Source organism: Lygodium microphyllum, chromosome 5 (assembly GCF_053477565.2).
Source record: "Lygodium microphyllum isolate KBCC chromosome 5, Lygodium_microphyllum_v1.1.10, whole genome shotgun sequence".
Lineage (NCBI taxonomy): Eukaryota > Viridiplantae > Streptophyta > Polypodiopsida > Schizaeales > Lygodiaceae > Lygodium > Lygodium microphyllum.
The window spans coordinates 18,685,494-18,697,082 of NC_141139.1; the positions used below are offsets into that span (position 1 = coordinate 18,685,494).

The 11,589-nt window shown below is 41.1% G+C and overlaps 1 protein-coding gene across 1 annotated transcript; it reads left to right on the plus strand.

Moving 5' to 3' along the window:
- The first annotated feature begins 478 nt into the window (after window positions 1-478).
- Window positions 479-5,219, plus strand: LOC148035560 (uncharacterized). The gene is made up of 2 exons (XM_087677520.1): window positions 479-3,800; window positions 4,406-5,219. Exons 1-2 carry the CDS (start codon window positions 815-817, stop codon window positions 4,882-4,884), a joined length of 3,465 nt encoding a protein of 1,154 aa, XP_087533646.1. The 5' UTR covers window positions 479-814; the 3' UTR covers window positions 4,885-5,219.
- Window positions 5,220-11,589: the final 6,370 nt, after the last annotated feature.

Sequence of the window (11,589 nt, forward strand, 5' to 3'; positions counted from 1 at the left end):
TCTTCTAGCTAATGATGGCATAGAAGATAGTACTATTTTATTGGACCTTCTTCTAGCTAATGATGGCATAGATAAAACTGCTGCCCCCCCCCCCCCCCCAATTGTTGAGAATAGATAGTACTATTTTATTGGATCTTCTTCTAGCTAATGATGGAATAGATAATATTGCCCCCCCTCCCCTAATTGTTGAGAATATTTCATGTAGGCTTTGCTTGCTTGTCCTTGCTCCATGCCTACTTGAAATTTAAAGGCTAGGTAAAGTCTCAACTTTGAGAGACAAGTAGGTTGTAAGGACACATAGCAACTCAATTGGTTGGATCAGACATGCTAGAGATTAGGATTGTTTTATGATTTAAATATTTTGTTTGTAGTCATGCAATGCACAACATAATCGAACAAACAAAGACTTGTTAGGCTAGTGAATGTGTGTATGTTCCAAGGATGAGATCGAGTGGACAAAAAGGGAAGACCTAGAAAGGCTAAGCCTATGGGCCTTTGCAAGTTTGATCTTATAAAGGAAGGCGAGAGGAAGAGGAAAGGAAAGGTGAACGGAAGGAGAACATCCAAGTGCAATAGAAGGTAAGGAAAAGATGCGAGTATGGATGCATTAGAAGAAGGAAGGAAAGGGAATGATAAGAGGGTGTGGAGGGAGGGGAGGTAAGGTAGTGTACGTAGTAGTAAGCTAACGATCAATAATCTAAAAGGGAACCTTGGGAAGGTACCTACCTTGAACTCGCCAAGAGAGGGAAGGGGAGGGTGGCAACAGCGGCGGCGCCAGCCTTCGTCGTCTTCTAGTAGAAGTACCTTCTCCGCCATGGGGGTTGTCTTCTTGTTGACGTTATTGTTAGGCATAACATCGTCATGGAAGAAGGAAATCGATGCAGGCCTAGGGACCCAGGCAGCAGTACATTTGCGCTCGTCGTCGTCGCCTGCTGATGATGCTTCGGCGGCGGCGGCGGCGGCGTCAGTGGCAGATGGAGAGGCGATTGTGGAGTTCCTCGAGACATTCGGCTCAGCCGGGGTGACAGCCACTTCTGCGGCCGCACGGGAGGGCGAGACCAAGCAGTGTGCGTGGCCCGGAGCAGCCTGCGACCCCGCCTCCGGCCGCGTCCTCAACCTCTCCCTCCCCGGCGCCGGCGCCGCTGCTGCCCTCCAAGGCGGTTTCCTGGCCCCCGCCCTCGCGCGCCTCACCGCCCTCCAGGTCCTCTCCCTCCCGGGCCACAGCCTCACCGGTGGTATCCCAATACCTCTCCTGGCCAACTGCACCGACCTCCGCGTCCTCGACCTCAGCTTCAACAACCTCTCAGGCCCCATCCCGCCCGAGATCGGCCTCCTCCGCAACCTCCGCGTCCTCCATCTCGAATACAACCAGCTCTCGGCCGCCATACCGCCCTCACTCGCCCTCTGCTCCTCCCTGGCGGTCTTGAGCCTCCACGACAACCAGCTCAGCGGGCCCATCCCGCCCCACATCGGGCAACTCTCGCAGCTGGCGGTTTTCCGAGCAGGCGGTAACTTCCTCCTCTCCGGCAGCCTGCCCCCCGAAATCGGCAACTGCAGCGCCCTGCAGTACCTGGGCCTGACGGCCACTTCCCTTTCGGGAGAGTTGCCCAGGGAGATCGGCCAACTGCAGAGGCTCTCGTACCTCACCATTTCCGACGCCAATCTCTCTGGCGCCATCCCTGTGGAGCTTGCAAACTGCACTCAGCTCACCGAGCTCTACCTCTATAACAATCATTTGGTCGGGCCCCTTCCCGTCGAATTGGGCAACCTCATCCGTCTCTCTAAGCTTTACCTTTGGGGCAACCATCTCTCAGGGCCCATTCCTCCCCAGCTCGGTTTTCATCTCTCCTCCATCCAAACCATTGAGCTCTCGCAGAATTCCTTCTCGGGCGCCATCCCTTCCTCTTTTGGCAACCTCACCTCCGCCCTAGGCATCTTATTGAGTTCTAACCTTCTCACCGGTCCCATCCCTCCTCAGCTCGGCAATTGCAGCAGGCTCACTGACCTCCAGCTTGACGGAAATGAGCTCACAGGGACTATCCCAGAGGAGCTGGGGAATCTCTCGTACTTGACTCGGATCTTTCTGTGGAATAACTCCCTAGAAGGAGGGATCCCCAGCTCTCTGGGCAACTGCAAAGAGCTCCAATCTCTTGATTTCTCCTGGAATCATCTGAGTGGGGCTATTCCTGCAGAGCTCTTCACTCTGCAATCTCTCACCAAGGCTCTCTTTGTGTCGAATCAGCTGACCGGGCCAATCCCAAGCTCAATTCGCTCGTGCACCTCTCTCTACAGGCTTCGTCTCGACAACAACAGACTGAGTGGCTCCATACCAAAAGAGATAGGGGAAGTCAAGAACCTCACATTTTTGGATGTCTCAAGGAACCAACTGTCGGGCTCTATACCATCTGAGCTTGGAAAATGCATGGTCCTGCAATTGTTTGATGCTAGAGAAAACAAGTTGACTGGCAGGATTCCCACTGAGCTTGGGCAACTGTCTTGTCTACAGCTGTTGGACCTCTCGAGGAACACCCTCACAGGCTCTATACCTTCCCAACTGGGCAGCTTGCATCAGCTCACAAAGCTCAGTCTCAAGGAAAACAGTCTCTCAGGCAGTATCCCCCCTCAACTGGGTAATTGCGTTAAGCTCACACTGCTGGATTTGAGCTCCAATAATCTTTCTGGGACCATTCCTCCATCTCTTGGCCAACTTGAAACCCTCAGCATTTCTCTAAACGTGAGCTGCAACAGCCTATCAGGAGCTATTCCTGATGAATTATCTGGCCTGTTTGCATTGGCAGACCTGGATGTCTCTCACAACAAGCTCTCTTCAGGTCTTGAAGTCCTCTCTAGAATGCAAAGCTTGGCCACCCTCAACATCTCCTTCAATGACTTCTCTGGCAGTCTCCCAATGAGTTTGCTCCTCAGGGAACTACCAGTAATCGATTACACAGGCAATCCAGGATTGACATGCAAGCCATATTGCTTCTCCAATGACTCCACCACCTCAAACAAGAGGGGGAGAGCTTACTCAAAGAGGAAGGTGTTTGTGATGGGGTTCTTATTCGGGTGTGTGGGAGTAGTGGCGGTGATCGGAATTGCGTTTTTGGTATCGATGGTGGTGGGAAGGAAATGGGGCTCAGAGGTGGATGAGTCAGACAACATGGCATGGCCATGGCAGATAACACCATTCCAGAAGCTAAGCTTTACACTGGATGATGTGTTGGAGAGGCTGGTGGAATCCAATGTTGTAGGGAAAGGGTGCTCAGGGGTTGTCTACAAGGCTGAGATGCCCTCTGGAGAGGTGATTGCTGTCAAGAAGATCATCCATGGCCGCCGCAGCTGCTGCAGCGAGAAGGAGCACAACCCCTACCATGGTGTGGGTGCCGCCGGCCATTACCACCAGCATGACGCCTTCTCGAGCGAGGTAGACACCTTGGGGGCCATCCGCCACCTCAACATTGTTAGACTCCTGGGTTATTGCACTAACCACGAGACTAATCTCCTCATGTATGACTACATGCCTAATGGGAGCCTTGGTGAGATGCTCCATGTGAAACGAAGGGTGCTCGACTGGGATGCCCGATACAAGATCGCCTTGGGTGCCGCCCAAGGCCTCGCTTACCTTCACCATGATTGCGTGCCACCCATCATCCACAGGGACATCAAGGCTAACAATATCCTGCTCGATGCTAGCATGGAACCTTACCTCGCCGACTTTGGCGTGGCTAAGATCATGGAGTCACCCTCCACGATTATGCAAAACTCTTTGTTAGCAGGTTCATATGGCTACATTGCCCCAGGTTGGAGTGTTTCTCTACTTATGTTGAGGATGTTCAAGCCCTTATGCATCGTGAAAGTGTTGCAGGTCCATGCACCATAGTCCTCATGTGGAACAATGTCTTTGCATGTAAAGCAAGAAGATTTTGTTTAATGTTAATTTTGTGCTATGTGCTAGCTTCAAGAGAATGTAGAGAAGAAGTTGTTCAATTTGATTAAAAGAGGATAAGATGTAGCCTATAATCAAGCCACATTATTTCTAATATCTAGACTATATTTGTCAAATGAAAGAGATCCATTTCTTTAAGGCATTCTCACAATGACAACCGGTGATATTGCATGATTTTCCATTTAGCATTGATGATCAACAAATTGATACACCTTTTATTGCAGTTGATGTGGTTTTAAAAACCAATATGCTCACTTAGATGTGTGAAAGTCAACAAGGCATATCTTGTGTAACTTTCAACCTCATAATGACATTTGTGAGGTTTCTTTTTAGTTAATAAACCAACAAAATTTCACAAATGAGACACTCGTGAGCCTCATTATCAATTTTCAAAATTACATGTGCTTTATTTAAGTCAATAAATATTGACTAATGAAATGTTTCTTGCACATTTTGCAGAGTATGCTTACACAATGTTCATAACTGAGAAGAGTGATGTGTTTAGCTATGGTGTACTTTTGTTGGAGATACTAACAGGAAAGAAGCCAGTCTTAGATGAGGGGCAACACCTTATTGAATGGGTTCAAGAGATGCGACATTGTCACCATGATGTGATTGACATTTTAGACCCACGCCTACGTGGCATGCCTGATCCCTACATAGAAGAGATGATGCAAGCCCTCTACATCGCCTTGGAATGTACCCATCATGTCCCTGAGGAGAGGCCTAACATGCGACAGGTAACCAATTTACTAATTGCGATTCGACGAGATGTGGAGGAGTATGCCAAGTTGGATGTGTTGGCTGCTGTTGGAACCAAATCCCGCCCTGACATGGCTAATATGTCAAAAATACCCATTTTCACCAATAGCCACTCTTTTATACATGAAAATTTGTCCTCTCTATCCTATCCATGCACACCATACAAATTTGCCTAGCCCATAAACATTACACATATGTCACCTCTCAAGGTTCATTTTCTCAAGTAACCTACTAAAACATACCTAATCTCATCCCATCTATAATAGTTAAAGTTTAACCAAATAGATGTCTTTGAGGTTGAAGTATGCCTTGAGGTGTACTCATTGCAAGAAGGCATTTTTTAAAGCAATGTTCTTAACAAAGGAAAATAAGAGAGACATGTAAACATCATATAGTCCATGCTTGTGAAGTAATTGTAAATTATTGAGATTAAGCATGATATATAAGTATACTATCTTATGCTTCTCAATGAATTGTAATATGATCTGGAAAGGATTGTTTTTTATTTGAACCCTTTCTTTCTGCTCTTTCTTTGGGGCCATCATCCATGCAAGTGCCATGATCCCTAAGACTTTTGTCGACATCAATGCTAAAAGCAAGATCCAAAGAAACAAGTAGTCACATCTTATTAACCACACAAATAGATAATGATTGCACATTCTCTTAATTGTAACAAAAATCGTCATTTCCACTTGGTTGTTCAAGGCCTTTCAATGCATTGTGCATGTTGGAAAGTAAGATTCCTATCATCTCATCTAGAAATAACGGAATATCATTCTTTCTCATAAACTCTTTCTTTACTTTGCTATATACATCTAGTGATCAAAATGACAAAAATCCAACTTTAAGAGCATAATTTTCTCAACTATGTTGACCTAATGGTACAAAAGTCTAGCATAAAATTATAAAGAAGGTTGTGGAAAACTATGAGTGCACATGAAATGTATTTTCACAAAATGCAACATTTTTTGGAAATCATCAAAAGTGATGCTCAATTTAAAGGGTTTAGACAGTTCCTTACATGTAAATTACAAATGAAACTTTATTTCATATCAATTCAAGGAGCAAAAACATGTGGTAAAAGGTGGGGTGGGGTGTGTGTGTGTGTGTGTGTGTGTGTGCGTGCATGTGTGTGTGTGTGTGTGGGAGAGAGAGAGAGAGAGAGAGAGAGAGAGAGAGAGAGAGAGAGAGAGAGAGAGAGAGAGAGAGAGAGAGAGAGAGAGAGAGAGAGAGAGAGAGAGAGAGAGAGAGAGAGAGAGAGAATAAACTTTGGAGTGTTTATCCAAAAAGTATCTAGGTGATATTGATATTAAATTTTTCCACAAGACTTTCGTGGTGTATTAAATTAGTGAAGTTTTTAAGACTTTATTTCCTTTGGAAAGGGTCTTATCTTGTTATTCTTCACATGCTTAAAGCATCCATTGTTCATGTAGTCATAAAAATGTTACAATTCTCCAAATACAAATGTTTTAAAAGCTCAACTTTATTCAATTGCACATTGATTCCTAATAAGGTCCATTTCTAAATCTAGTAAACATAATGTTATAGAAGGATTTTGAATATCTCAATCTTATCATAGGGTCAAGTGCCTATAAAAAAGATAACATCGGCAATATGATTCTAAGACTAGCACATTGTAAACCTTAGCAAGTCAAGATCAAGGAATATTCATCACTCAATTTTGTAAGGATTCTCAATCCTTAACTTTAGAATAAGCTAACTATCAATAACAAGGACAATACTAGTTGTAAAAATTTAAACGCCTTTAAGAAGGATTACATAAGTAATATCATTTCTCTATCATTTTAAGTAAACATTAAACATTATACTTCTATTAAGAATACTTAATAGAAGATTTAAAATGACACAATTTAGTCTCAAACCAAGACCAAGGTTAACAAAAAAGAACATTTAAGTAAACCAATTAACACATTATGCAATGATTAGTAAGCCCAAAAAGTGATGCATCTAATTTGTGCTTACTTGGACATATCATAAAAAGTATGACTGCTACTCATGAAATACAACCAAATATACACAATGCTAGTAGCACCACATTCTTTCAAGTATTATCAAACTTGCAAACTAATTACCATAGGTAGCCTAGCCATTAGTGAGGGAAAATGAGTTGCAAGTTTATCCTATTTTTTGTTTCTATATGTACAAGTCAATCATATGCCGACAATTACAATAATCTAGTGAAGGATCATCGTGTGCAAGAGGGTGCTCTTGTGATCAAATTGACTCTATAAAAATCATCATAACATGTAGATAGCCATAATTTTAACATTAATGTTAGACTCTCTCAAGATTTCTAATGCAATTGTATATTATATTACCAAAAGAAGTAAAGTAGAATATGTAGCATAAGAAATGCAACTAGGCAAAGCCTAAGCACTCAAAGATAACTTCCTAGCAAATAGCTTCAACATCCAATGGGATCTTGTCAATCTTCCCAACACTACCTCCATATGGGCCTTTAACTCAAATATCCTATCCATAAGGGCCAAATTAGCTCTAGAACCAAAATAGCATGATTCCTACATGACCAAATTAACTTGACAACAATAGCCACCATGAAACTATGTAATCTATTGTGACTCCCTCAAGCTTGCAAAGGTAGTTATCATATTTTGCACATAAAAGGTTGATGTGCTCACCTATGCTTCTACTACAGTTGTGAGCTAGCATTCACAAAAACATTTTACTTACCCAATATAATGGCATGCATCATCATTTATTTTCCATTTTTACATAAATCTAAGAATTCAAGGGCTTGGACAATAAAATTTGATTATAACAAACTTCAAACTATACTACTTGATATTTAGAAACTATTTGCTATAAAATCACACACTTAAATTATTTTCGCCCTCAAAATTTAGACTAGATGGAAAATGATGTGATTCTCATGTTATGATTTGGTAATAACACCTTTCCAAGTGAGCAATGTGACCTTTGGTAAATTTTAAACCTAAGAGATATCTAAGCACATATACAACATGAACTAAAAGAACCATATTACAAACATAAGACTACCATACCTACAGCAACTACACATAAAGAGGTCAATGCTTTTGCAGACAAAAACCTCCAAGACAAAGTCACAAAAGTCAAAGCATCATAAGTAGTGTTGCATAAAGCTAACTTTTGATGTCAACTTTAGGAGATGAGGATTTTTATGTGCATACACAACAAATGCCATTAGATTACTAAACGAATAGGTTCATTCAATCATGTCATCTTTATAAAATACATCATCAACCCAAAGAGCAAAGGGATACCATGTATAGAAGAGCAAAAAATCAACTATATAACTAGTAAAATAAAGCTTCAACCTTGCAACTTCATATTCTCCTACAGACAAAGTTATAATATTTAAATCATTGGAATGTAAAGCTAACAAATAAATAATACCTTTTGCATTAAAACTTATCGATATTAGAGATAAAAATATAATAACTAACTAATAAATCTTAAAAAGAAAAGTAGCTTGGCACACTTACACAATCAAGGTTGACAGTAGACCATAGATATGCCTTAATGTTTTGTAACTTTTCCATACTTCATTTGACTTTGCGAAGTTCATTTCTTGCACATTTCCCCTTTTATTTTTTTTATTGAAAATGACCATGTGGATTTTGGAAAATAGATCTATCCATTCAAGCATGGAGCACTTTGATGCATATATTAGAACACTTTTTGAATCTATCTAAGTAGCAAATCCTTTAGGGTAAAAAATTCTAGTTTTTTAAATCTTTACTTATACAAAAGGTTTAGTTATATCAAACAAAGAGTATTATATACTTGTGTATTAACTATTTTAGTCCTAGGTTTACAAGTGCTAATCAAAATTTGTTGAATTCTTTGACAGTATAGTAGATACAATCACATCCCTTGGTTTGCAAAGGAATATAATATATGACAATCTAATCAACTTAAGGTATAGAGAAACCATGCTATCAAGCTCATTCGAGTTATTCGACCATGCTATCAAAGAGTTTTGAGTTGAGGTTTCACTAAAGCACCACAAGAGTTCCTAAGCAAGGTTTTGCAACTTGACAGTATCCTTCTGGTAGGAGATAGTCATAGGAGCACAAGCTAACACAGGCCAAGGTGTAGAGATCAAGAATGGACTGGAAAATGGATACTGAATCGTATGCTACACAAGTGAAAGAGAACATCCTGACTTACGGTCTATTGTCCAAGCCTTTTTGGTTGATATGCATAAGATGAGCGATGCCAAAAGGAAAACAATACTGTCGACTACAAAGAGAGTGCATAATGTGGAAATGGAGCTTCGAATGGAGGCTCTATGCCAAAGATATTACTATTTAACACAATTTTGGTGAATTTGGGAAACTTTCAAGTCCCATTTTTTATTATTTAGAACATTGGGACTCAAAAAAAGATGCCTTCAAAGTCACCCAAAGCTACCATCTAATACGTAATTGGAAACCTTATGAAAAATGGAATCTATTGAGCTATTGAACACCAATTTCAGAGCCATGATGTGAGAGTTATAGCAAAGAGAAAGTTTTGACCTTGAGTCCTAAACTTGTGGGAAATTCCCAAATTCACTAACGGCATGTTATTTCTCTATTGCTAGGCTTTACTTTTATTTTATGCAAAGGGTCCACAACTGATGAGAAGTTCTCTAAATGGTTTTGTAGCACCTATCAAGCACACTCTAACCTTGTTTATTACTACTTTGTGGGTAATGGCTTCTATCACATAATACTGATGGGATCCTAGGTTGAAAGAAATGGGATTTTATCATGCTCCATTGGCTTCAGAGGAAACTTGGTTCATAACCACCCATGGTTAGCCACTTTCTTTCCTAATGAAGTGCTTCTCTTTGAATGCCCTATTTGGTTTTCAGTTCCAAATATCCACACCATGTTTGAAGCAGAGATCAAAGCCCTTACTACACTGCTTATTAGAGTACTTTATGTGCCCCATCTTCCATCTAATCCTAAGGGTGAGAGGAGAGTTTGCATTCTATGAGATAAAAGGATGGAGCCTCCAGAAGCACTCAAAATCTAGGATAAGCATGCTCTCACCCTATTTTGTGAACTCAAGTTTTCTAGTTTCCTAAATGTTTGCTATATGTGCAAGCAATTATGTTACTTTGCTCATGCCTGCCTACAAATGCAAAAAATTGATGATGTGTCCTTTGTAGATAATGGATCTCCTACTACAGCTCAACAAGCCGAGAAGTCTACAGAGACGAACGAAGTTGAGAAGGCTTATTTGTCTCCTATGGCTTCTCTGCAAAAGAGAATGACAAGAGGCCGAAGTAGTGAGGAAAAGATTGGAAATGCTAAGGGGAATGAGGGTAAAGCTCTTGCTACAATCAATCCCAATAGAATTAAGGAGGTAAAGAGTGATAGTAGCTGGAATGCTGGCAAGGAAAATATCCCTCCAAGTACATGCTGGCATAGGGTGGAGAGGATTGAGTATCAAGAAAAGTATCCATTCTCTCCTCAAACACTAGAGGGATGTGTTCCAAAGAAAGATAGCTTGCAGTGGTCTCTTTGATTAGACATTGCAAACCAAATGTTTTGGGAATTTAAGAAACTAAGCTAGGCCATAATACACTCCTAGAGTGTGGTAGAGGATTACTATATTTTCAACATTGCTATTCCACGTAGTAAGGGTGGCATGTTAGTAGTAGTTAAAGAGAACCTTGGTCCATCTTTAATTCTAAAGGATGATGAAGGATCAACACTAGGGATTAGAATAAGAGTGCGTAGTGAACTTTTGGATTGCATTGTTGTGTATGCTCCTAATGTATCCTGCTTGTGTGAACAAAAATAGCGGTGGTTAAAGGATCAACCTCTAGGTGAATCAACCATCTCCTTTGGTGATTGGAACATGGCTCCTCCAAGTGTGGAAGATAAATCACATGGAAATGGAGGCATGATTGGAACAGAGAGGGAAGCTTGGGAAACCCTCACTGAGCACTTTTCATTGATGATGTTGTTGCCATTTCTCCTAATGGCATAGGTAGAAGCATAACTTGGCATAACAAGCGTATTGACACAACTTGGCGAGGCACTAGGCTAGATATGTCTTACTTCAAGAATGAGGTACAATGGATGTACCCAATTCTAAAGTCTTGGGTATTAACAAAGATCCTATCATATGATCATATACCAGTGATGATCACCTATAAATTGTGGTATGCAGTAGTAGAACATCAAAAGGACCACCACCCTTCAAGCTGAATACACGCTTCTTAAGACACAAAAAATACTTAGTCATGCTGGCATCCAAAAGATCTTAAAAGATAGCAACTAACCTTATAAGCAATTGGGAAGCATGCATAAATGGTATCACTTGTTTCAGGCAATAGTATGGAAGAAAGAAAGCCCAACAAGGGTGCAAATAACTAGAATCAACTCAATAATGTATGGCTGATTTGCATGAGGCTATACGCACTCTCCTAGTGGTGCTATACTACAGCATTTACTATAGAATACCGAAGGCTTCATAAAGAGTTGTGAATACCACTCTCTTGACGATGCTATACTCTGCATTTACTATAGAATATTGAAGACTTCATAAAGAGTTGTGAACATTACATGATTGTTGCTATTTGGGTACAGATGAGATCTTTGTCACTTTGTTAAACCTTTTTTGAGCTATAGGCTTCATGTCTCCATCTACAAATGACGGAGTAATCAAGCTCATCCCCAAGGGAATGCAGGATAGGAGCTAGAGCCAATAGCGCCCTTTGACCATGATGAATGCCCTATACAAACTTATGGATAAAACATTGGCCACTAGAGCTAAATCTATTCTTGTCAAGCTTGTAACACAAGGAAATATGGATTTGTGCAAGGAAGGAATATCCACAATGCCATTATGAACATTAT